At 42.3% G+C, this 27,832-nt stretch overlaps 1 protein-coding gene across 1 annotated transcript; it reads left to right on the top strand.

The window, feature by feature from the left end:
• Window positions 1–636: 636 nt before the first annotated feature.
• Window positions 637–25,542, top strand: clvs2 (clavesin 2). Its single transcript, XM_031866021.1, has 5 exons — window positions 637–2,010; window positions 3,513–3,687; window positions 22,355–22,465; window positions 23,253–23,485; window positions 23,760–25,542. The coding sequence occupies exons 1-5, from the start codon at window positions 1,622–1,624 to the stop codon at window positions 23,851–23,853; spliced, it is 1,002 nt and encodes a 333-aa protein (XP_031721881.1). The 5' UTR covers window positions 637–1,621; the 3' UTR covers window positions 23,854–25,542.
• The last annotated feature ends 2,290 nt before the right edge of the window (window positions 25,543–27,832 follow it).

Raw genomic sequence — 27,832 nt, 5'->3', positions numbered from 1 at the left:
CGTGACAACGTAGCGTGACAACGTAGCGTGACAACGTAACGTGACAAAGTAACGTGACAACGTAACAACCTAACGTGACAACGTAACAAAACGTAACGTTACATATCGTGACAACGTAACAAAACGTAACGTAACTACGTATCGTAACAACGTATCAGTGTTTACAGGAGACATAAACGTTTGCATCTATAGTCAATTACAGATATACCCTTTGTGGACTCAAGTGAAAGATGCTTTAATTATGACATTTTAAATTAGTCCGTATTTCTTTACTTGGACTAGGTAGCAATAAATGCACCCAAAATCAAAGTATACGTGATTTAGAGGTTCAAAATCTTTAAACGTATGGTCCTTTAAGGAAAAATAATGAAGGAAAAGGGTGAAATTGAGGCCCCTAGTTTTGCCTCAGGCCTCCAGAGCCCAGAGTCCACCCCCATCTTCATGCCTCCAGCCTTCATCTCTGTTCATCCTCCCTTCAGCGTCCTTTCTCCATCCCTGATCCATCACCATTTGGCCTCTACAGCTATATTCTCCATCTTTCTGCCACCTTGCCCTCTCTTTCTCTCTGCATCTCTTCTCATATCTGTTGCCTTTTCATCCAAACACTCCACCCCCTCCTCCCACCACCTCTTCCCTCCCCCCTCGCCGGTGGCGTCCATACACCGACCGGAGCACAGACTCTCTTGTTGTCAGTCACTTTCCTGGCGAACAGACGGCGGCAGCAACAGCAGCAGCAGGAGGAGCGGGGACGGTAATCCCCCCCCCCCCCCCCCCGGTCCCCCCCCCCCCTTTCCAAAAAAAAAAAAAAAAACTGAAACCGGTGGCAGAACCTCGCGGGACACCTGTGCTACTGGATACCATTTTTGGGGGTCTTTAAGAAATGTTAATATCTAAATTGACAGCCACATTGTGGATGATGCTGATGAGAAGCAGTGGTGATTAAGACGGGGATGCAGACGCGGAAACAAGCGGCCAAATCTGCCTCGATTGACGGTGACGAAGCGCTCGGCACCACCACCAACAGCAGCAGCAGCAGCATCCGTCGGTCGGCGGATGGAGATGCGTTGTGAAGGCGGAGGAATGCTGATGATGATGCTGATGATATAGCAGGTGCTGCAGGCTCGTGTCGCATTGCCTGGCCGCCGCGAGCGACGCCGGGGAGACGGTGATGCTGTCGTCGTCATCGTGTCACAGAGAGCCAGAGAAAGAGAGGAGCGGCTTTGACATGGAGGGAAGCGGCTGTGTGTCGGCTGTGAGCTCGGGCCGCCCGGATCAGCAGGTTGTATGTGCCGCCTGAAGCCCGGAGGACCGGAGTCAGTATACGCATGGTGGTGAGGAAATCACAATAAAGTTGAATTCTTCACGGTGGGATTGAAATTGTTTCCGTGCGTAAAAGTGAACGGCCCATATGTTGATAATGCTTCATAGGAGCGTCATAGCAGCAGCGTCTGTGCCAGTTCAGGGTGGATTACGTCTACAGAGCAGCAGGCCTCCATCTGAGGGCAGCTTCTGAACCATAAAGAAAACCACCACCCTGTTGCTGGAGGTAACAATTTATTCTGTTGTTTCACTGGAAGCTGGTGAGCTGTGGTCCCCCGTGGAGGGACAGCTGTTGCTAAAGATGACTCACTTGCAGGCTGGCCTCTCTCCAGAGACCCTGGAGAAGGCCAAGGTGGAGCTGAAAGAAAACCCGGAGACTTTGCACCAGGACATCCAGGAGGTCCGGGACATGATCATCACCCGGCCGGACATCGGTTTCCTCAGGACAGACGACGCGTTCATCCTCAGATTCCTCCGGGCGAGGAAGTTTAACCACTTCGAGGCGTTTCGGCTGCTGGCACAGTATTTCGAGTACCGGCAGCAGAACCTGGACATGTTCAAGAACCTGAAAGCGACGGACCCGGGCATCAAGCAGGCCCTGAAGGACGGCTTCCCCGGCGTGCTGTCCAATCTGGACAGATACGGCAGGAAAATACTGGTCCTGTTCGCAGCCAACTGGGACCAGAGCAGGTAATAAAGAGGCAGAGTGCTGGTGGTGATGTGGCTGTAAAGTCTGTGTTATCTGATCAGACGCATAAAGAGAAACCCAGAAAGGACAGAAAAGAGTCAGTGTTTTAAAATCCACTGTAATTAAGTGGAGTCTGGTCTATGGAGCTGTCCATTCAGCACCACAAATTGATCGTTAATGAGGAAACAACAGGAAACCAACTCGTCGTTCTTCTCTAATCAGTTGTGGAAAAATACATGAAAAGCCCAAAAGTACATGGACACCAAACACATTTCAGTTTTCCCACCAGAGTTGTAGGACCTGGCTGCAGAGCATTAGTGAGGTCCAACACTGATGTGGGGTGATCAGGTCTGGCTCTAGTTCATCCTCAAGGTGTTGAATGGGGGTTGAGGTCAGGGCTCTGTGCAGGACAGTCAAGTCCTTCCACACCAAACTGGGAAAAGTCAAGGTAATTCTCATTTCTCCAACCCCGAAATCCCAAATGAGAAAATTTGCTTCAAAGGGTGTTATAAAATCAAAATACATATGACACCTATTATCCGATTCAGATAAAAAAATGTTCCCAATACAACACCCGTTACAGGTGTGAAAAAGAGCCGAGAAAGGAAGTGAGTGATGAGGGAAGTGGTTAGTCTGGTGAAAATGTCTGAGGTACCGGTAACTAGAAGTGGGCAATATGCCAAAAATAACAAACACAGTCTCACGGCAGTTTGTGAAATGCAATATTTGTTTTGTGTACAGGGACGGGAAACGTCCGCTTTTTTCGTGTCCCTTGGCACAACTGTTTTTTTCAGAATGACATTACTTACAAAACGACAGTTAGGTTAAGGCAACAAAAAACACTTTAGGAAAAACATCATAGTTGGCCTTAAAATAACTATGTACATTAGGTTTAGGCAACAAAACCAACAGTTGGGTTTAAGCAACGAAACCACTAACAAGTAGGTTTAGGCAACAAAACCAACAACATCATTTTCGTGTTTTTCATTCTCGGTGGAGGCATGCCAGAAATGCAAGAATGCAAGACAACATGGGGTAATATTTGGGTTAGTAATTGTCGACTCAGGACCGTAATTAATATATAAATTGTCATTTTGTGGGTGAAGTATTTTTTTTAATACAAATGTTACACAACAAATAAGTCAACATTCGGGGTGAAGTGGCGTTACTGAAGTACGAAAATTACATAGTAAATAAATAAAAGTTGACTTCTGGTTTTACACAGGACACGAACAGCGGTCTCCTGGGTGAAAGTCCCCAACCTCCTCCCATCGAGGACTTGTAAATTACCCGTCGAGGCTCACATTTTAGAAGGTTACATGCAAATAGATCACGTGGGTTATATACGAATTATAGTGCATGACTTGTCCTGAGTATAGCTACGAACAGTGTACGAGAACAGCCTGAACGCTGTTTCTGAATTTAGTTCTTTTGACGATCAACTTAAGTGCCTTAATAATCTCTCCACTTCTCTGGCAAATAAAAACTGTCGTGTTTTTCTCAGGTACACGTTTGTGGACATACTGAGGGCGATCCTGCTGTCGTTGGAATCGATGATCGAAGATCCGGAGCTGCAGGTCAACGGCTTCATCCTCATCATCGACTGGAGTAACTTCACCTTCAAGCAGGCGTCCAAACTGACTCCCAGTATGCTGCGGCTGGCCATCGAGGGGCTGCAGGTAAGGCGCTCAGCTGTCTGAAGCTTTGGTGGTGTTGGTGTTGTTATGATTGGTTTAGTGGTTGGGTGTGAGAAGTGATGGACTTTAATACTGGATTTATACTGGTACTGGTTTGCACCCAAACATTTTTTTAACCATCACTATGAGAATTTCCAATCTTGTCATTTAGGTCCGATTGACTTACCCCTAACCTTATTATTAAAGAGTACCATGCAACACAGTCTCACTTGGTCAGTGCTCCTGAGCTTTAAACTGTGATGCGCTACGTACCCGTCTAGCGTCAGTTCTGGACGTGTCGGTTTTTCCGCTCGTTACATGTGTAGTGTCTTTTCAAAATAAACATCCGTCTTCACAGGACGTTGGGTGGATGCAGCGCCCCGTTCATTCCTGTTGAAGTTGCTCAGTGTAAAATCGCATTGATCTTCTGCCGATCTTCTGCATCCATTAGCCGGTAGAGCGAGCACACTAGCGTTTCCTTTAACCCCACCTCCCAGCCCTCGGTCAACGTTGAATTTTAGTTACACAGGGGACACGAACAGCGGTCTCCTGGGTGAAAGTCCTGTTGGTTTGACCCATCCATCCACACGGCCAGCTGTGGCTCAGAGGTAGTCCATGTCCATCTCCTCCAGTCCATGTTAACCCCAAATTGCTCGTGAAGGCTGTGCCATCCGTGTATGAATGTGTGGGTGAATGGGTGAATGATGACACGTTGTGTAAAGCTCTTTGAGTGAAAGACTAGAAAGCCGCTATACAAATGCATTCAAAGTCCATTTGCTATTCATACAGCGTCCGTTGCTCTGAGCTTCCAATAATGACGCGGGTGGGTTGACATCGGAGTTAGTTTAAAATCCAAAAATCCGCAGTCTTGTACCTCAACAAAGCCAGTCTCTGTTTCCTGTCAGAGCCGAGGAGGAAGAGGGAACTCTTCGGCCTTTCTTGACTTCAAAGTTTTCCTTTTCTGACGTTGGCAGAACAAACCTCCAGCGTCCACTCTGCAGTCAAAATGTTCCACTTAAGAACAAGTCAAGCACCGCGTTAAAGCCGCGAGCTGGTTTAGAGGAATAATGACATTTCCATTTTGATTACACACGACTGCTGCTGGATGGTGTTTCTCAAGGTTCGTTTGGCAGGTGATGATGTAGTGGTTGTCAGTTTGGGTTTCTTCAGCTCTCGCATTCTCTAATGAGAGTCCAGTTTCTCTCATGTGGCATATAGAGAACAGATACATGAGATGTGACAGTGCTCGTTGTGTGTTTTGGGGATTTTTCATGGCATGAAAAGGCATTAGTCCTCTCAGTCATCAGGACAACTTTAACGGCATTATTGAAATGAGTTACAGGAGAGAAGTGTACAGCTGTCCTCTGGTAACCAGCCAAACCCGGGAGGAAATATCTTGCCTGGTTTGTGCGTGTGTGTGTGTGTGTGTGAATGTGTGTTATCGCTTTTTCAACATCTTTGTGAATCATCTGCCAATTTGTGCTGGGCTCCATTAGTCAACGTGAAATCTAAGGGGAAGTGTTTCTCGGGGGAAGTATTGAGTGAGACGCAGCGTGGTCTGATGTGCTTGTGAATGATGCCAAATTGGCAAAGTTGCATTTCAAAGTTCCATCCTCTATTTCTGTGTTAAAGCTGACAAAATTCGAGCAGGAAATGTCAATCCTGAGGGTAAAAGATGGTGATTATAATTCAGAAGCTGTTTTGTTTCAATGTACAAATTAGTATTTTATCTTTAAAGTTGCAACGTACGACTTTCCTCCCCGTAGAGTTTCCAAGCGGCATTATTGTTGACGTCGCAAAGACAACTGGAACGCGTTGTGATAGTCGACTACTCGCGATAAATTTCCTGATTTCCCCATCAGGGAAAAGGAAAGAAATATGTTCAAATATATTCTATTGTAATTCATTCCCATTGCAAAACTCAGAGGTTGTGCCCTCTGCTCAGGCAGCCTCGCTCCAACCGACACACCCAAAAGCATTTTATCAATGAATATGAAGATGATTGTGTGACGTCATCGGGCAACTTTTGGCGCTCGTGCTAGCTGCTGTCACTGGTAAAGAGTTTCCAACACTGCATTTTGTTTCCTCCCTTCTGGAGATAGTCGCAACCGATAGCTACAAAAACAAAAGCGCTTTCCTCTTCCTGTTTTGGTTGCGCAAAGGTTGACGCATTGCTTGTGTGTCATAAATGGAGCCTTCCTTTCCCCAGGAGATCATAGCTGGTGGCAGACAGAATTGCGAATAGTGAAAGCAAAGCTAATTGAGAATCAGTCTAAACACTGATAGTGTCATTGTTCTGCAGCCGTTACATTGTGCAATCAACCTTTGCTTCATGTGCTATTCATGCTAATGATGTTTTTTTTAGATAGCTGACCCTCATTAACCGATCATTAACCGTTCACCGGCAACATTACTGCTTTGCATGCAGGGCTGCAGTGGTTGAAGTGCTAACAAGCCAACTACAAAGGATCCACAAACTGGTTAAATGCATCATTTATCGCCAGCTGCAGTGTTTGAGCAAAACGGGCATTGTCGTGGAAACATGCAGTCACTTTCCCAGTCGGCCTCATCAATTAGTTTAGCTACAAGATTGTCAGCTGTGTGTCTGCCTGACTGACTGAACAACAACAACAAAATCTTATTGTTGGTTAACGGTTGAACGATTCATTATTAACATCCCTTCTTCATAATGATAACTTGTCACTCTTAACTTTTCAAATTTCTTCCATTAGCACCAGACAGCAACCTCCGGTTCTGCCGAGTGAAGTCCATGCGAAGTGTCTTAAAACCTACATTCTCTCTAGTGTCCACCAGGGGGCGACTCCTCTGGTTCTATGAGTCTATGAGAAAATGACTCTACTTCTCTCTTGATTTATTACCTCAGTAAACATTGTAAACATGAGTTTATGGTCTCAATCTCTAGTTTCAAGTCTTCTTCAATACAGCATGATGTTCATTTAGTACATTATGGTCCATTTAGAGTCAAACAGACCATAAAGCAGGGGATGCTTAATGTAAATCAGTATCATATACTTTCTTCTTATTTGTTTTCTACTTATGTTCCAGTAAATGTAAATAAATATAGTATTTCTACAGAACCAGTGATACTTTTCCCCACCTCCTCCACGAGTTATCTGCAGTGTCGGCAGTTAAGGCGGTATGTTGGGAAAAATGTTCCACCTTTTTTTTTTTTTTGCGGACAGAGGGAACAAACTGTAGACGCAAGCAGGTGCATCAGCGTGAAGAGTCCACATATAACACACTTCTGACGGCTCTCCAGACGCAGATTAGAGCCTGAATTATTAATGGAGGCTATTAGCTGAGCCCTGAGTCATTCCCAACCGTGCAACTGCTCACACAAATGGTTGCTCATCATTTGATGCAGAAAACGGAAGGAAGAAGCGTAATCTGATTTGAATATATTTGACAAATGAAATGCGCAAAACAGGTTACAAAACTCATCAAGGACGTGGCGATAAATTCAAACTTATATTCATCTGGACGTGAAAACTAATTGAAAGGTTGTAATTAAATGTAGTTTCTTTATTGTCAACAAAACAAATCCTGCTGCCTCAAATACTCACAAATGTGGATTAATCCGCCACTGAAAATAGTCCCCTACAAATGCATGATTTTCTCTTGTTTGAGTAAAGTTTGCTAAAAACTACAATGCTACTACATTTTTTTCTACTTGAACTACATATTTTTTATATTTACATCTTCAATGGGATCCATTGGGCTTAGGGCCAAAGAATTTAGAGAGAGGCACAGTGTTGGTTTCAATCTTTTCATGGGATTTGTTGGAAATCTAAATAAAAATAGAGGTGTCATCATTTCACATTATAGCTAAGATTCAAACACATAAAGATGTGTGAGTACAGATTTAAAATATAGGACATGCAGCCACAACATCAAACAACTGACACCAGGAGCAGTTACAACCACAAACATTAATATACAGTATATATATATACTATATATATATATGTATTTGGATTTAACCTGAATAGAAAAGCCGAACCAGGGATGGAGGCTGCAAATAAAATATAAACATTTGTTGCATTATTTCTCCGTAAGCAACAATGTTTATCTGTTTCATCCCTGTAAAATACATTAACATATAAATAAATAAACACAATCAACATTTACAGTTTGTGGGATTAATAGAGCTCAGCCATATGCACACACACACACACACACACACACACACACACACCCTGAGATCTAAACGCTGTCAAACAGCCACAGTGAGTCACGTCAGTCTCAGCAGGTCGGGTTACAAATCTGAAAGACCAGGAAGTGTTCAGAAGCAGCTGAGTCAGACCCACCTGCAGGGCGGCCGGACGGCGTTTCTTCTGCATGAGGCTTTGATGTAGTCTGATGGCCGATTTACATCGCTCAGTTAACATCTGTGTGCATCAGCAACTTCATATCTGCTGCTGCTGCCCTCGTTTCTCTTTTGTTTCCAGAGATGTTTCATTGTGCTCGTCGCTGGATTATCTGATGTCTGTATAAACCGACAGCAATGTGACGTTTAACAGTAGAATTTTACACGGCAAAACACACTTTTTTGTCTGCAAAGTGGCCGCCATTGGTCGGCCTGTTTGGAGTTTCCCCATCAGCCGTTGCTCATGGGCTCGTTTGGTAGAAAAAGAAAACTTTTCAGTTTGTTGTAATACTCTACATCAGTGTAAGTACATTTCAGATCCAGGAATTCGCACTATAGACACCACCGCTCACTCTCCCTGTAACTATTTGGCCATAATTAAACACATTGGCCAAACTCGGTCCGGCCATAAACAAGGTTTCAACTTAGATTTATGATTGATCTAGTTTTTAAATAAGCCATGCCTCACTGTACAATCATGCAATCCATACTTCAGCTAAAAAATAGATTGAATCTGTAACGGTGACAAATCCAGACTAGTTGCCTTGAAGTAATATTTAATAATCTAATCCAAATTGAGCTTGACAACAATATTCATCCTCAAGAAGTGAAAAACAGACTTCAACATCCTAAAATTAGATATTACGATATTCTTTTTTTACAATGTAAGAAATCTAAAATCTTTCTCTTCCCGTTCTGCCCGTGTTGAGTCATCTGCTTGCCTCTCCTTTGTCTCGTCCTCCGTGTCGTTGCTGCTACATCTGCCTCAATTGTGATTTACTCTTTGTCAAGGCAACCCTGACGGTGTTAGTGTCGAGCAAATACAAAAAAGCATGTAGGCCACATGCCGGGGGATCCAAAATGTAGATGCAAGACGGATACAGTAGTCTGGATCCCTGCTGGCTGGTACACCCCCAAAATACACAACAGGTCTTTTATTTGTTTGTTTTTTTTCCTATTTTTGTGTCACTCGTCCAGAGGCAGGCTGGGAGATGAGGGAGATGTGGGAAAGGGAGATGTGGGAGATGTGGGAGAGGGAGATGTGGGAGATGTGGGAAAGGGAGATGTGGGAGATGTGGGAAAGGGAGATGTGGGAGATGTGGGAGAGGGAGATGTGGGAAGAACATGCAACAAAGGGACATCATCGTTCACGTGTTAAATTCAAACTTTAGTTAAACTCTTACCACACGTGCCAGTATCTGCAACATACCATCAATTCTGTTCTCAACTATAATGATGCTCCAATTGTTCCATTTGTCGGGAACATTGCAATAGCTGTTAGAGGGATTATCGGCACGATAGCTAATCAAGATGGCCGTTAGATAGTATTATATTTTCTGCACAATAAATGAGATTTCAGTGCGAGTGAGGAAAGCTCTTGGAAAAGGTAAAGGTTAATCCTCTGGGGAGTTTGAATGTTCTTGGTAAATTGCACGGCTATCAGCGTGATGAATCTTGGTAATAGATTAATCTAGATTTTAAGTTTGATTGCGGAGCCAGAGAAAGGAACAGGAAGTCACCAGATCTCAAAACATCAGGATTCATCCTCTGGGAAGTTTAGTTTTCTATCACAGCGATCTCAGTCAAGACGTTTGGTCACCGCATCGTGAGAATGCTACGGTGATACGACTAAAGCAAGAGATCGTAGGCTGTACGTGCACTACCAAAATAAAAATAAAATGTTTTGTTGCATTAGTGATATTTAAATATTGCTGTTACAGTCAGAACCGGAAACAGCTGCGCGTGCGTTTACTATCGCTCACTAGCGCTCTTGATTCAACTGACAAATGAACCTAAACGAAAAGGAAATGTGTGAACTCTTAGAGGTAAAGTATTTTGCCATCTTTGAGCTGGACGGACAATTATACTGCAAACACACACACGACGTGTAGACCTGGAAACCACTTTTACAAGTTAGTGTTGAGGCCTTTATACTATGTAAATACATAATATATACCAAATACTAATGGTCAACGAGGGACTATGTGTCTCTGTGGCCTTGCTCCTCTTAATGTGCTGTCTGAGACTGTACTGTCTGGGCTTTGTGTGCTCATTCCTCTCAGATACGGTACACACAGCACGTGCTCCATTTTCCCAGTTGTGTGAATAGCACATGCTCCAATTAAATGTCTTTATGCCGGCACACAAGAGATTATATGAAAGAGTCGGTGGAAACACAGGAGGTGAGCCGGTGAGCGGTACGGGATTCAAACCCATCCAGTCATAATCCTCCAGGATTACAATGTTACAGAAGGATTAAAGTTTCAAGTCTGCAAAACCTTCTTTTTGGGTTGTTCTTCTCGAAAAAAATCATCAAAGTCATGTTTAAGAAAATGTTGTTGCCATTTTTAATATTGCAGCTTTTACCATTTCTCCAGAATGTCAACTGTTCAGGAGTTCAAAAAAACAACCTCACTTATAGATTATCATGGCGGAGATAATAAAGACAACACAAACATTTGACAATAAATACATTTTGACAGAATGAAAAGAAGGAAATATCATCATTTTACATTTCGTTTGATTGGATGTCACAGTTGACCCTCCTCAAACGTTGCACAACATAAAGCTCGTTGTAAGTTTTATTGTGCAGAACATTTCATACACAAAACAAATCAAAGGTAACATTTAAAAACATACTTATTTGTCTTAAACGTATTGATTATGTTGGCAGGGTTTTACTTACTGTGACTATACAAGCACAGTGTACACGGCGTATAGACGTCTGGTGTCTGAGGTCAGAGATGTCAATTGCCTCGGTAAGGTGATCTGTCACAGCTTGACACCATCTGACCTCAGACCAGCAACCTGCCACTCAGTAATGAATCTCTGACAACCAGCAGACCCAACACTGAAGCTGCATGTGAGTCAGCTGCATTTGAAGCTTTTAATGTCTGAATAAAGATGATTCTTACACTTCTCTAGACACTAGGTTAGATTTTGGTGCTGCTCTGCATCTGGGATGTTGTTCAGAAGACAGTTTCTGTTTGTGGCCAAACCTCTTAATGTTGTATTCATGAGCTTGTGGGAAAGTCCAACATACGGGACTTCTTACTGGGCTGATACAGCACATTCTCACTCCCTGGTCCTTGGTCTGTATACTAAGCAGTGATAACTTAGCTGAGAACTGCTCAGGTTATTCCCAAACTCCTAGACATCACTGTCACGTTACACAGAAAGTGAAGGTAAAAGTAGAGATTTGTATACTTCTTAAAACAGCTTGTATTCAAACACGCATGGATTGCATCAGCTGTTCTGACGACTTTATTTACTTCCTGTATTAACCCGGATTCATGGATAAAGAGCAACAAAGTCGGCATAGGGAGGAGGTCATAGTGGATTAATGGGTCAAACAAACACAGGACTTTGACCCAGGAGACCGCTGTACGTGTCCCGTGTGAGCCAAAAGCAGTACTCACTAAATGCACTTAAGATACGCAACATTCTTAACTAACGGAAATAACTTACGCAAAATATACTTATTTTAACCCAAACCATTATCTTGTCCTCTTAACCAAGTAGTTTTGTCTGAATTTCCCAATATTGTCCACACATTGAAGCGTATTCGACCCCCCTGCATGTTAATAAATGACCTCAGTGCGTTAGAAAGTGACACCAGGGGGTCCTGACCAAGAGTCCGTATGTGGGGAGTTGGGAGTGAGAACGTGTTGCCGGATAATAGAAGCTGTCTCCTCGTGCTTTTTGCAGACAGGACGATAACGAGGCTCAAGCTTAATTAGATAATTAAAGCCAAATCAAGTAGCTGCTTCGAGTCAGTCATCACTGTGATGTGAAAAGCTGACGCCATCACAGTTACATACAGTAAGTGCATTAGAAGTCGAGCCGGGTCCAAATGAAATGAAATCTAATTGAGTCTGGTTCGGATCTGTTGTTTTTGCTGCAGATGAGTATGTTTTGTCAGCTCTGTTGCATTATTAAAGACATCGTTTTTTGAGGTGAGGTGCAGGAAAAAATGTCCGCTGCTCTTTTTCGAGGATATTGCTGCTGCCGGGCATGGTTTCTATTTGGGTCTGTCAGGGTCGGCTGCATTCTGGATCGGGTCTAATTGTCCTCAGGTCTAATTTGATTGGATCTGAAGAGTCTAAAGACTTCTAAAACAGGTGCTCTTTTTTCCCCCCAAATTTAAAATCTCTATAGTTCTACTTCACCTGGTGGAAATCTTTGGGATCATTCTTCAGTAACGTGAGACTGTTAACGTCCCGAACGTAAATATGGAGATTCTAGTTTTCTGAGCCTCTCTCCTTCATCGAGCTTTCTCATTGTTGTAATAAAATGTGTTTGGTTTTATACAGTAATGACATCGACAAAGAAACTGTCTGCAATGCGGATCCGCTAAAAAGGATTTGACGAATGGGATCAGTGCATCCGTAGCTTTTAGCAACAATTAGGAAAACTTTATCGTGAGATGTTTCGTGACGTGTATACAAATATCTCAACCGTCATTGGATGGATCGCCACGATGACGTTTGTTACAGACGTTCACGCTCCCTGTGAGTGTGAAAGATTATTCTTTAATTAACACCTTTCCTGTTATATTTAGTCATGCCCTGTCATCGGACATCTTCACCTTTTTTTTTTGTCAAACCTCCGATTCCCCCTCGCCATCCAAGTGTTAGAAAGGAGAGTAAAGAGAAAGGACCTGGACTCACTGGTTCAAGAAAGAAAATGTCACCTTATCCCTCCTCCTCCTCCTCCTCCTCTGGCCTCTCCACCCCTTTTACTTTTGTTTTCTTTACCCTCCCCCCTCTCACTCTTAACCAACATCATCATCCTCCCCTTCCCCCTCATCTCTCCTCTCCTCTCTCAATTCAGTCACTCCATCATTGCAGATAAATGTCAGTTTCTGTAAAAAGAAAGCATCTCGTGCTTCATCCTCGAGTATAAAAATGAACTCAATAACGGTTATTTCTTATAGAAACACGACATCGTCCAAATTTAAAAGAAATAGTGACAGAAATCATCCAAAACTGCTTTTACATTTTTCACATTTTTTCTACTCGTTGAACCTAAAATAAGTATCTTCTTCTTCTTCATCAGCAGCCAGATGCACGAAATCGAACCCCCCCCCCTCCTCTTCTTCCCCCCCCCCCCTCCCTCCCGCTACATCCCACCATCGCCGCGTTGCCACGGCAACATGTCGGCCTGCCACGCCGTGGGCTCGGCCCTCTCTCCTCCAGATGGGTTTCCTTTTGTTGTGCCAGAGACATGAAGACACATTTCTCCGTCTCTTTTTCTTCAAAAGGCGCTCACAGACGGCTGCTGCTCGGTCGGTCGGCGAGTGCGCCACAAATGACTGTAAATGTATGATGTGTGTCATGTATAATTAATGGTGTAATGCTGCTCACTCTGTACACGGTATAAATACACACACAGAGGAGAGAAACAGTTCCTTTTAACCATTTTATCTTTCGTGCATCTTCATCTTGAGAGGTTCAATCCAACTGACATCAGGCCAAACTTTAAAATTGTAATAATTTGGATTACAACCAAATACCATAGTATATAAGAAGTGGAAGTAGTCACATCACCCAAACTGCAGTTTTGAAGCCTCGAGTTTGGCATTTTGACCGTCGACATCTTGTTTTTTTGGATTCAGACGTGACCATATTTGGGCGAGAGGGTGGAGCTGGAGAAGAGCAAGGCCCGACAGTGCCAGCTACCATTAGCAGCTATCGCTAGCTAGCTAGCAAGCTAGCTTTTCTAGCAAGGTGCATCCCTAATTCACGTTAACGGTGATCTCAATTGGAATACCAGGGATGCTCTGGCCAAATACCTACAAAAGTAATGACATTCTCATCAGCATCCACTGTGTGCACTTTGTAACCCTAAATCTAATGCTAACTAGCTAATGTTAGCATGCCAACACACTAAACTAAGATGGTAAACTTTGCTAAGCATATACCTGCCACCAATCAGCATGTTAGCATCGTCATTGTGAGCATGTTAGCATTTAGATAACGTCAAAGGTAACCTTGGTTTTGGTTGGTTAACATAAATGTGTGTTTACAGCTTGTTCTGTTTCCCCAGAGAGGCCCAAAAAACAACTCATGCAGATTAATTAAGTTACCTCTTAATGTTAATTTGGGATAATCATGTAGTTACAGTCATGCTTTCAGCTTCTGATCAGTGAATAAGTGGAAAATCTTAAGTAGTTGATTAATCAATTAATTAATCACAAAATGAATCTACAACAGTTTGTGATTATATAGTAATTATTTAAATAATGTATTGTACCATATTGTCAAAAGCAGCTCTGTTGTAAGACAAACAAGATGTCTCCTTGGTTATCCTTCACAGCTGAGTGACATTTTATATTCCACATGAATAATGATCTAATCAAATGAATAATTAGCTGATTAATCACTAATTAAAGAAACCATTACTTGTAGCTGTAGCAAATCAGTTTAGTAAATGTAGTTTGGTGAATTTCCCCTGGTTGATTTTTGACTAAACTGATTTCTAAATTACTCAACCATGAATAATTCATTCTCCTTTACAATAGGAGTGCATGTTACAGAGCCTGAATATCTGCAGATATGTGGAGCACATGAACACTCACAGTAGTGCAGCACCAGTCAGCGAACTCTCGGTGGATTTACTCCGCATTAGCGTCGTTATGTAACACGCAGACTCCTCCACAATAACTGCGACTCCTGAGAAAAGTGCGCCAACAACATCTGCGAGAAAAGACAGGGGATAGAGTTTGACCGACTGTTTCTTCTCAGGCGGCAGCTTCTGTGTAAAAAACACTTCTTTAGAGGGAAGCAGTTGGAAGCACTTGTCTGTCTGATATCTTGCAGCATTAATTCAAATCTGATGATCCTCCTCTTTCTCATCATCATCATCATCATCATCATCATGTATAATAAATGATAAAAGGTCTGAACACCCTATAATTCTAATCTCAAGCAGTAGAATTAAGATAGCAGCTTCATTATATGCTTTAAATTAGAAAATAACAGGAAATGGGTTTAAGTGAAATAAGTGTGTTTATTGCTTTGGATTCTTCCATCAATCACGGGGATCCGAACCTATATTTTGGAGTCTGTAAACAGGAAATGGAGCTGTTTTGTTGTGAGTAAACAGTTTGTCTTCACACGACGCTGCAGTATTGATTTCCTCTCCGCTCTTTTATCTTCCGACTGCAGCTGGAAGACGACGGCGGCAGCTGTCCGTTCCGAATGTTCTCCCGCTTCAATAGAAGAGATCTCACCAGGGTTTCACTGATATGAGGTTTTGAAGATGGTTTAAAAAAAGAAGCTGCCAACTGCTGATATTCTGCCAATATTCAACATCCGCATTCGGTTTGTTGACTGAATGTGTCTTTGCCAGAAAAACAGGATTCCGCTAACATTCACTAAGTAGATTTACTCGCCTTAACTTAAAGGGTAACTTTGATATTTTACAACCAGGACACTATTTAACCACATGTTTGAGTCTTAAGTGACTAATGAGAACAACTGTTTAACATAAAAAGCTGGAGATCAGGATGTAAAAGCTCAGTTTACAATGTGGTTCACCAACAGTGTGGTCTCTCTCTCTCTCTCTCTCTCTCGCTCTCTCTCTCTCTCTCTCTCTCTCTCTCTCTCTCTCTCTGTATATATGTATATATATATATATATATATATGTATATATATATATATATATATATTAACATTTAAATACATCTCTCGGGTGGAGAGAAACTTCATTTCTCTGCTCCCCTCTCGGAGCTCCTGAGTGCAGTTGGCAGTATTTTTAATAACTTGCAGAGTCTGCAGTTTAATTGGTGTGACCTTCCCGCTCAGTGTGAAACTCTTAACGGGAAAGAAGCTGCAAAGTAACTTTTGATGCCTCACATACTGTAAAAAGTCTCTTTTTCAGGCTATTCTCCGGCAGCGTTCGTAGCTACACCTACGAAATTAAATCAATTTGTGTGAACGAGGGAGTATGAAGACCGCAAGAGCCAATTGTGGGTTACATTCATTCAATTGCACAATACATCCGTGGTTGTTGCCAGTTTTAACTGTACTTGTGTCTTTTGGTGGTTTTAACTCAAGACAGTACTTCAGACAGTAAAGTTCCTGATTATCTTTGACATGTATCATAATTGTTATATCTAAGGGGCAAAGAAAGGAACATAAATGATGTCAGCATGACTTTAGAGAAACAGGGTTCAAAGGTTGAGGGAGTAAAAACAGAGATGACAGTGTATTGACATGATGTGCAGCGGGAAGAGGAAAACAGATCATAAGAGGTCCAATGTTGAACTAGCGCTGCTGCTGTCCTTTGGAAAAGTGAACTAAAAGGTCAAATGTATCCGGTTCGTCTTTGACTTTTAGTGCAGCGTGTTTGACGAGTGAAGCTGCTTCCTGTCACATACTGTAAGACTCACTGATGACTTACTCCTCTTCAGCGTTAGCTCCAGTCAGACGTCGCCTCTTAAAGGTGCTTTTTTGTAAAGAACAACCCAGCAGCAAAACAATACCGTCACCCCGGGCTACACTTTATATCCTGCAAAGAAGAAGAAAAAAGCACTCGAATGGATTCAGAACTCACTTTACCCCCCCCTTCCTCATTTTTTAACTGGGGGGCAGGTTTACTCGTCCTGCTGTGGATGGGAAGTGACAGCAGCAGAGCGGAGGGAGCTCATCAACCTGATGTGCTGCAGAAAGACGGAGACGTGGGAGGGAGAAGATGTACGACCACAAACCCCCGACGCACTCAGAGTGGTAGACGCCGCACGTCAGATGTTGTAACATCAGCTGCTCGCTGGCGGACTGCTGAGAGACTCTCGCTCTCCAACAGGAACGTTGCAGCATTTGTTCTCAAAACTGGGATTCAGTTTGCATGAGTTCTTTCTTTATCAGGACAAAAAATATTGACTTTTTATTTGAGTTGTTACGACTGCTTATGGTCGATAAGCTGAGATTGACTGCAGGTACTGAGTTCTTTGGTTGCTTTTCAGCTTCTTTAAACACATTTTTCATAACAAGAGAAGATTATTTATCCACCAACCAGTTAAAAAAAACTGAAAAAACTAGTAAATTTGCAAAAACAGATAAAATCCATTCTTAAAATGAATAAATAAACACCAGTCTGATTGATATTCCCTGGACTGCACAAAAGAAAATCAAGATTTAGGAAAATAAATCAAAACAGAGATTTCTGTTTTTTGCTAAAGAATCCTGAAGCCAAATAGATTAAATTCACTTTGATATAATACTGAGAAAAGCAGCAAATACTCGGCACAGTTTGAAGCCGCTAAGGACCGCCCTATATTCAGACTGGCCAATTGTAGTGCAGCAGTATAGAAAAATCAAGCAGCTAGCCTATCTCTGTCCAAGGGTAACACAAATCCACCTATCAGCATCTCTGAAGCCCAATAATAAAGTCTTATCTGTCTTTTGTTTGATCTGTATTTAACTTTATTTTTCAAAATGGCAAACTATCACTTTAAAGTCACTTCAAACAGTCAGTCTTAGCTGTAAAACACATGTTATTGTGTCCTCTGCAGCTCCTTCGAATCCTGATTGGACCACTAAAGTGCATCAGGACATTTACTGAATTAAAATGTCAAAAATGCTCGAAGCACAACAGGTAGTGAGTGTGTGTGTGTGTGTGTGTGTGTGTGCGTGCGTGTGTGTGTGTGGTTATCTGTTAAAGGACACATTCAGTATACTTAAGGTGGACTCGCTGCTTGAGTGCAGCCTTTAATCCACAGACGGACGTTTCCCAGTGAAGAAGCAGCTGTGTCAGCTGACGACTGGCTGACTTCCTCTGAGCTTCGCTTCACCCTCGGAGCGGATGTCGACACGTCACACGTCGTTACCGCTGAGTGTCAGTGCACCTCTGAGTAGACTGTGTTTTTAACCTGCAGTGTTGGTGGCAGCCTGTCTGTTTGTGTCCCCCCTCTGGCAGCACTGATGCTGCGTTCAGGTCACGTGGGACAGAAGGAAGTGATGGAAAGATTGTTGCGGTTAAAAAGCTTTCACACATCAGACAGCCCAAGATGGCAGCTGACATTGTTACTGCTGACGAGCTTGATTTACATGATAAATGAATAGTTGTTATGAAGTTAGTAGTGTGACTTTGTTATGTTGAGGTGAAATGTATTAGTTTGGAATTAAAAGTGAATAAGCCTTTGTTTTTTGTGATTCTCCCCAAAAAATGCATGTTTTAAACAAACATTTTACCCCAATTTAACCATTTCCTGCAGCAAGAAGACACTAATCGCAGCAGTTTACAATAAGCAAGGTTTATTGTCACAAGAAGAGCTCAGATGTTGCTCTTTGTGGCAGAAAGTGACACTTCAGATCTGCTGATTACACGACAGATTTCCTTTAAATATGCAATGTATAAGATCCCCATTGATTTATTTCTCACGTAACTTGCATTCTTTAGTAACGGTACTTCTGTAGTTATTTTAACCCAAATAACGATCTTTTCCTAAACCAAACTAAGTATTTCACGATATTTTCCTGAACCTAAATAAGAAGTTTTGTTGCTTAAACGACAGCTGTTTCCTGTGAAGATGGAAGTTTATTTTGAAAAGACTGTATGCATGTAACGAGCGGAACTTGACACTTGTTGCTGACTTTTGTAGGAAAAACGTACGTAAAATGAGGAGCAACGTTTCCAGCAGGTAGCCCAAACATACTCGACTTTTACTTCGTTTGAGATTTTTATCATTAATTGATCATTTTCACAAACTAGGCGGCAACCTCCAGTTCTGCCGATTAAAGCCAATGCTGAAGTCCCTTAAACCTGGATTCTCTCTAGTGACCACCAGGGGGCGACTCCTCTGGTTGTATAGAAGTCTATGAGAAAATGACTCTACTTCTCTCTTGATTTATTACCTCAGTAAACATTGTAAACATGAGTTTATGGTCTCAATCTCTAGTTTCAAGTCTTCTTCAATACAGCATGATGTACATTTAGTACATTATGGTCCATTTAGAGTCACACAGACCATAAAGCAGGGGGTGCTTTAGGGCGGGGCTTACTGTGATTGACAGGTCTCTACCAGAGTCGTATACGGCGTCTCTATGTCACTCTTCTGCATTCCAAATATGGTCACTTCGTTCATCGGTTGCAAAAAAGTCAAGATTGCCGAACTCGAGGATTTAAAACTGCAGTCCACAAACCAATGGGTGACGTCACGAGGACGACGTTCACGTCTTATAAACAGTCTGTGGAAGAAACGCATGAGAAGAAGTGAAACTGTTGGTACTCAAACGTTGATGACTCCTCATCTCATCCCCCTTCACTACGACGTGCTATACTCTCCTCCGTTTGAAACAGCGTAAAGATGAATTCTGAGTCATCATCAGTGTAATTACTGTAGAAGAAAAGACCGTCACCAATGAGATTGGCGGCGTCTTCACCGCGTTTTACATGTTGTGGCTTCAGGTCAGATTTAGAGGGAAATCTTGCTCGGTGTCACAAAGCAGCTGGTGGGCACAGTTCCTCCACAGCAAAGCGAGCTGTGAAGAGAAACTCATTTCTAACGTGTTTATCCTCATCAGAGCAGCCGCAGGCTCCTGGGAGGGGGGGGTGTCGGATGAAGCAGAGGGGTTCATGTTCATGGGAGATTGAGAGGAAAATAAGAAATGTATATGACCCTGGTTGTGTTTTTAAAGAACGACTCCTCGGTTCTAGACGTTGTCCTGTTGGTGTTGACGGACTTCTCTTCTGTCACCTTTAACCTTTCGCTGCAACAGAACACAGCGACCTGCAGCGAGAGGCCGAGGATAAATCCCCGCAGTCGCTCATTTGTTTACCATCGACATTTTCCTCCTGTAGACAAACATGAAAGAAAATGCTGAGGTACTCTTGAGTGGCTGCTTTCTGGAATTGACAATTTATATTTACTGAATGTTTGAGCTATTTAACATACAAATGACTTATTATTTCAACCCTGTCAGAAATACAGATATCAAAATCATCCTCTGGTAAAATGACTAGTTTGAGTGCGCTGGCCTTCAATAGACGGCAACAGCAGTGAGTTCAATAACACCAGACAGATGACACAAAATACAATAAAAATAATAATATTTCATCCTAGAAATAACATAAATAGCACCTTGAAACAGCCCGAGAGCAACTAAAGCCGTGACAAATGAATACGACTAATCTAAAACCATAATTTAATGAGACATCAAGATTCAAAAATACACACAAATATTGACGGAAGATAGTTCATGCAGCAACGATTTGAATTCACATCACAATTTTGTCAAATCATGGAATATATATGTGTATATATACACATATATATATTCCAGCCAAGATTAGTTTGATTCATCAAATGTCAGATTCACAAGATCGTCATCAATTCATTTCTTTGTTTCCATATCGTATTGGATGTTTATTGTTTGTTTTGTATCACTTTCAGACACAGGCATTGAGTTGTTGGGGGAGAATATAAATATAGATTTTTTAATGTCTGCGTTGGACACCGTCTGAAAATATTCACCACAAAAAGATTAAACTTGCTTTTGTCCTTGTTCACACGTTCCAAACGTCTGAGTTTGTGGGAGGAAAAGGACGTCTATTTAGTATTAATCTCCTAACTTCCTTCAGTCCTCTTTACCGGCTGCCACTCTGAGAAACCTGCTCTTTTTAAATCTGCTTCTCAACATCTTTGATCTCCTTCACGTTGTATTATTCTCTCTAAAGCAAGTCTCCACCTTTAAACACTTTCTCTCGACACCTTTTCCACTCTCTTCCCTTAGCTCCTGTTTCATTCCTCCTCCTCCTCCTCCTCCTCCTCTTTCAGTCCCTGCGGTGCAGCAGAGGCTCTGCAGCTCATATTCCATTTTCAGTCTTTCATGTATAATGCAGCAGGTCCCTTCATCAAAGTGAAAATGTCTGTCAGGGCAGCGGGCAGGCCAGAGTCAGAGGGATCTGAGAGGGGGGGGAAGGGTTGTCGGACCTCGCTTTAGCCAGAACATGTTGCACCAATATCCTGTATGAAACAATTTATGTTTCGTAATGTTTGAAAAAGCGTATTTGTATGCTTTTATTTTGAAAAAATAAACGCTTAAATTTCATTAAACTGTAAAATTGTTGAAAAAAAGCTCCTTTAAAAATATTTCCAACATGTTCTTCATTAAAACTCTTAAAACATCCTAAAATAACATCCTAATAACATGATAATAATATAATATGTTATATATGTTGTGCACAATATTGAACTAATTCATTCGACGAAGGAAAGTAGTCGTCAGTATCTGTTGGGCTTCAGCCTTTTGGGAAACAAATTCACAATTTTCACTGCAAACCAGCCATATTTTAATATTTAGTGTTTTTATATAACTATTAATATATTAATAACTTTTGACGCATGACAACATGCACACAGTAAGTTGTAAGAATGTAGACTTGAAGAGTAAGAACCTGCTTTGGGCTTTAGTTACACACAGACTATAGAGCGCCGCATGAATGAGTCCTAAAACCAAGAAATGAGCCGGAATTTTGCACCTTTGTGTTTTTAAAATGTGTTTTTTGTTAGACGCATTTTTTTGTTAGATGCATGGCCGTGGATGTCCAGAAACAGCATCTTGCTCTGGACCAAAGCGTCGGACAGTCTGGTTGCCGATATCCATGCCAGCGGATTGAAAACCTCTGAGCATCGACTTCGGCTTCGATGACTCATATCGGTCACAAACCCTAATTTACAAACCTGGCCCGACCTCAGAGACGCTCGCTGTCTCCGTGTCTCCCACACGCTGCTCACAGTTTGTATACAAACGTCTGCCCCGAGCCTTTTATTTTGCATCAGCTGGCTTTGTTATGTCAGAATATAATTTCACCACACTGCTGGACCACAGCCAAGAATGACTCACACACACACACACACACACACACACACACACACAGTGGAGCATAATCATCATAATTGTGTCCAGCGTTGGAGGAAAGACTCCACACACCAACCTGTGCAACAAGGACTCATTTCCCTGCGGTGTTGTTGACGCGGTGGCTCCAAATAAGACCGGTCCATTTCCTATTGACTATGAGATTAGAGCCCATTTACAAAACTAATCTAATGAAGGGGGGGGGGGGGACTCACAGAGGTCATTTTTCAGTTGCTGGAACTCAAAGAAGACGGGAAAAATAAACCCTCTTGATTGAAACCGGCGTTCTGTTATTTGTGATAAAACACAGGGAGATTATGAATCTTGGTTTTCATTCGTCACAATGATTGCAGATGTCACTACGTCTCTGAATGGTCTGCTTATAATGGGATTATGTTGCTTTGTGTCTTTCTCCAACAGGACAGTTTTCCTGCCAGATTCGGAGGAATTCACTTTGTGAACCAGCCCTGGTACATCCACGCTCTCTACACCGTGATACGGCCCTTCCTCAAAGACAAGACCAGGAAGAGGGTGAGGCTACGTGCAATCAATATTTCTACTGTAACGATTACTTGATGGCTCCAAAAACTGACTGTACATTTCCTGCTCAGCACCGAACAGCACACAGACGCAGTTAGAGACCAGCTGGTGGACACAGTGGAGCATTTGGCAGCTAGAGAGGAGTTGGTGGAGACCAAAAAACGAGCTAAAAGAGAGAGAATAGCAGACTTACATTCATCAGCGTCGCAAACACAAATACTTATGAATGATAATGTTGCTCTGTGACTGCTGGACGTTAATAGAAGCAACTGTTTGGCCCAAAGAAAGGCTTAATCATGCTTTTATAGAAAAAAAACATTCCAATATTGGTTATAAAGTTTTAGAAGAAATAGTCTAAAAGGTTATAACGTGACAAAATCCAAAAAATATCTTATTTTCTGTATTGTGATGAATTGCTCTTGAGTCAGATTTAACTGTTTGGAAATAAACTGATATTATTAAGAGTTTTTTCTTTAAATGCAAAAGTAATTTGGTTAGATTCCTCTCTTGAAATGTAAACAACATCTGTGTGTAGCAATACAATTGAGCTTCCTGTGCCAACATGGCTAATATATTACCTTTAAATTGGTATTATAACAATATTTTGCTGTAAAGATTGATGAGGGAACATTAATATTAAAGTAAGCCTTTTGTCACTTTTGTTTTGTCAGAACAAACTTTTTAAATGTACGATGGATCCACATAAGTCATGTTTATAAGCCCAAAGTCATGTTCAAAGTCCCCAATCTAAGCTGTCCTTCTGTCTGTACCTTTGCAGATCTTCATGCACGGCAACAACCTGAACAGCCTCCACCTGCTGATCCACCCTGAGATCTTGCCGTCGGAGCTCGGCGGGATGATGCCGCCGTACGATATGGGCACGTGGGCGCGGGCGCTGCTGGACCACGCCTACGACGAGGAGACCGACTACTGTCCGGAGTCCTACACCCTGTCAGTGCAAGACCTGGAGAGGGACCTGGAGAAGAACCTGTCCCCGAAAACCATGAAGAGGTCAGATCATCCCCTTTAACGTCTCCTCGTCTGTAGTAGTTATTGTTGTACTGGTTTTGTGTTTTATTTTTATGGAAGGAAATGTGTCACTTATTCTCAAAATATTCCCAATATGAACCAGCGACTGCTTATCGTAGGGCAATCGTAGATAAATAAATAAAAATAAAATTACAGAGCAGCGGGGGGGGGGGGTAAAAACTGTCTGAGAATAAAGTTGTAAATTTACAAATAAAACATTGATATTCTCTGACATTGGTGTCGTGCTTCCCTGCAGGTCTCAGTCGGTGGTGGAACCCGGCGTCCTGAAAAGACCGGACAAAGCCAAGAGCGACGAAGACAACATGCAGCCACTGCTCTCGCTGGACTAAACCGTACACGTTCAACAACAGCTTCAAAAAGGCATAATCAGCATTTACACACACAAACACACTGACCTACCTGTGCACCCAAACGCCCTGCAAAACACCTTCCTCCAGAGAATGCAGCTGCTGTTGGATTCCTGTTTCTCTTGAACTCGAAGAAAATAAAAAATTCTAAAAGAGCTGATGGGAAGCAGGAGACGAGAGGGACGCTTCCCTCACACAGAAGGGCTTCCTAAGAGCTACTGGTGGTGTTCTATACATTTATTTATATATTTAGTTATTTGTCAAGTGCCAATCCCCCCCCCCCACACCCAAAAAACCCCTGTAAAGTAACATCTTTGATCAATCCAACCCCCGGCAGTGTGGAGCAGGAAAACACAAGGAAAGAACGAGTTGTTGTCGCCACACGTGTGTTGCCGGCAGGTTGTATATTCTATATAAAGATGGGCGGTTTGGAAGGCTGGGATTCGTACTCCACAGAGCCTGTGGGGCCACAGTTCCCCGGCTGCAGGTTTTGTTCTTTGTACAGTAGTTTGAAGAAAAACGAACGGCTCAGGAAGTGGTGACAATGCCGAGCTCGTTCAACCTCCCGGACACAAAACTGGCAGAGAGGCAGGCACTGGGTTTACTGGGAGCTTACCGAGGCTTACGTGCGTCTTTGCTGTGAAAATATAGCGCGAACTGTCGGCCTCGCTCCAGTTACCTCGTGGAAAAGCAAACCCCCCTTTACGGTAAGAGTTGGCTCTATAAATACTGTGTTTCTTCCTATTTTTGTGACCCACGTGTCACAGATCTCCTCTTCCATTAGGAAAGTTACTTTCAGTTTTCAAACAATGAATCTTGGCTGAAGATGACCAAAACATATTTTGAGAATGTGATAGTTAGGATGTCTAGCCAGAATAAATAAATAAGCCTAAATTTAATTTGTATGAAAGCAGAGATAGTGTAAACAGATTACCATCTCCTCTGACTTTGTTTCTTATGTTTCTGGCAATAATAGTGTTACTTCTGAAACGGCCAAACATTACCACAGTATCTGTTTCTCAACATATTATATTGTTAGATTTAAAAACGCACTGGTATTTTTTGCATGTTTTGCTAAACATCACACTGTTTTGTTTGTTTTTTGCCATTATTTCAGTGCGTTATTGGTGTTTTATAATGCAGCTAAAATGTATTTTAACCAGTATTAGTATTCGTTATAATCTCACCTCAAGGTCTACTTATTTACTTTGGCCTGAGCTTTCAACCACATCTCACGTCTTCAACTTTCCATTTACAGATTTGATTGCAGATCGATGTGCTGTCATGTGATTAGAAAATGACTGCAGTAATAATTGTCTTCAGCATGTGGTTCAACAATATGGAAATGCTCTTCGGCAGCAGACTCTTAAAGCCTTGTCTCCTAAAAATTACGTTCCCAACTAAACTGCACCGTCAATTATGTTTTGAGTGAAACGTATTTTCAGGAGTTGTGGTTGGATGGGTCGAACAGACACAGGACTTTCACCCAGAATATGTTATTAAACTTTTCTCTATTAGAAGATTCTGCGTACGACTGTAGGCAGCGGGAAAAGATTTTGGCATCGGAAGCATTTTGGTTCCCGCTTGTAGTTCAAGTAGTATTGACCAATCACATTCAAGCAGACAGTTACTTGTGAAACAATCCGGTCGTACACGTCGTCTCTCAACTCCAGTCTCGCATCTCAAGTTGCTAATCGGACCGTAAACAATGAGCAGCGCACGGAAGAGGAAGTCTTGGCCCGGACAGATAGTCGATGGGTTCCAAGATTGCTCGAAACGTAAATGAGAGTGCAGTTAAGTTTAATGGAAATGTAGTTTTTATGAGACAGGGTTAACTCTTAAAGGTGCTCTGTTGAGTAGAACTATGGAGCAATAAACAGGTCACTGTTTTGTTTTTATCAGGCGATGTGATTCACATTCTCTAGTTTCACACTATTTCACTAATCTGGCGAAGGTTACGCACAACACGGCTCCAACAAAGACAAAGACATCGCTTTTGTGCGTTAACAAGAAAACTCCACGGGGCACCTTTAAGTCTCAAATGTCAGAACTTCCTAACAGCACGTGAACACACCACACATGCAGACTTAAGTATCTCTCTCAGGCTGTATTCAAGTTGGCAGTAAGTGTGCTTAAAGTGATTTGCAGTAAATAGGTTTATGTCAAGTTTTATCTAAAAGAAAAGTATTATTTTACATTTTCAAATGACAGTATTTTGTTTAAAATCTTTACTTAGACGAGATGCTGCTGCGATGTAGATATTTAAAAGGACCTGTTTGCTCCACTCAGCGTTTATTTATTTTTTGTATGCTATGCTGACTACTTCTCCATGGCACCAGCTGAAGGTGTCTTCCAAATTCGACAATTCGCTTATGCTGTGCAACAGAAATGACGACCGCATGTGAGACAGGCCAGCAGGCAGGGAGACGACGGCCAGGGCAGCAGCAGAGGAAAAGCCGGTCGGGCTGGCAAGCAGACAGCCCGACCGGCTGATCACAGAAAGGCCGGCAGGCAGGAAGTGTGAGGTGGCCGGCTGCAACGAGAGCAGACAGCTGGAACGTTAAACTATCACACCAGCGTACATGACATGTCAGCCCCACTCACAACAGCTGCGAGGCTGCGAGGCAGAGTGCGGCCTCGGTGGCAGACCCGTCTGCCTCGGATCAGATGGAGATAACAATCTGCCACATGTGAAGGTGATATCCTTATTTAACACCAGTCAGTCTGGGGAACTGATGTTGAATTCTTAAGTCTGAATTATTAATTGACCCTTCGCTGAACCCCGCTCCCCTTATTTGCTACACCTTTCTATTCTCACACAGCAAATGTGCAGTTTATATTGATAATTGAAACAAATTTAACTCTCAAAGTGTGTTGTATCTTTTGTTTTTTTAAACATTGGACCTCATGCAACAACATTTTCATATTCTGAACTCAACCCTCTCTTACTTCTCGTAGTACGAGTGAGCAACGTCAGAATCAGCAAACGCTCCTAACTTCAGATAACTGATGATGAACGTGATGAATGTCCCCCGAGCGGAGTCGTTACATTAACCAATAACACGTAAAGTGTGCTCATGATTAAGAGAAAATTCAAATTGAGAGAAAATTGCTGAATTTAGCAAGTTCTCCTAAATCACTCGTACCAGCCACTTAAGAACCCATCTGTTGGTAGGCTACGAGTTGTTCTTGCACGAGGCCCAAATGAGTCGCTTCAATTTCACCAAGAAGAAAACAAAAGTCTCATTTCTGACGACTGATTAGCTGCAATTTATCTAGCGTTAGCATTGGCTAGCGTTAGCTAATTAGCGTAATTAAAGCTTGAAAACGCCACGGACAACTTTTGAACGGTTCCAGCTGATTCACTTAAAGACCAGAACCCTATAATAACATGCACATGATGGTTACATACATGATGTTGTGCTAAAAGACTAAGAGAGTCACCATGTAAGAGACGATGTAACATTCAATGACTACTTTAGGTGTTCGTGCAGGGAGTAGTGTTCCCGTTATGTACCCAGATAAACAGTAAAATGTGTGTTTCGCTCATCTGGTGAACGCAGCACATCTGAGTTTGCATCGCGCCTCAACCAAGTTGTTTCAGCAGCCAAACTCTTTCTTCATATTGAGAATATGTCATTTTGAAATGTTTAAAAAACGGCTTATTAATCGCATTACTGCGTTTCTACTCTTTGACACTTTGGGGGGGAAATGTAGAACTGCCAGTTTTGTGCACATCAGAGAGACTGTAATAAACTGTGGGTCGAACGTGGAACCAGACAATGTTCATCCGAGTGTTTTAGAATGATTTCCGTGCATCGGTAGAGGTATATTTTTCACAGTTACAACATAGAAACAGAAGAAGAGGCAGAAATCACGAGTCAGCTGAGGAAGTGTGACAGAAAACACAGATCAGTACCATAAACACGCACACACACACACACACACACACACACACACA

Source organism: Anarrhichthys ocellatus, unplaced genomic scaffold (genome assembly GCF_004355925.1).
Source record: "Anarrhichthys ocellatus isolate YVR2014 unplaced genomic scaffold, GSC_Weel_1.0 scaffold34, whole genome shotgun sequence".
Classification (NCBI taxonomy): domain Eukaryota; kingdom Metazoa; phylum Chordata; class Actinopteri; order Perciformes; family Anarhichadidae; genus Anarrhichthys; species Anarrhichthys ocellatus.
The sequence above is the reverse complement of the archived record's forward strand: the minus strand, read 5'-3'. Positions and strand labels throughout refer to the sequence as shown.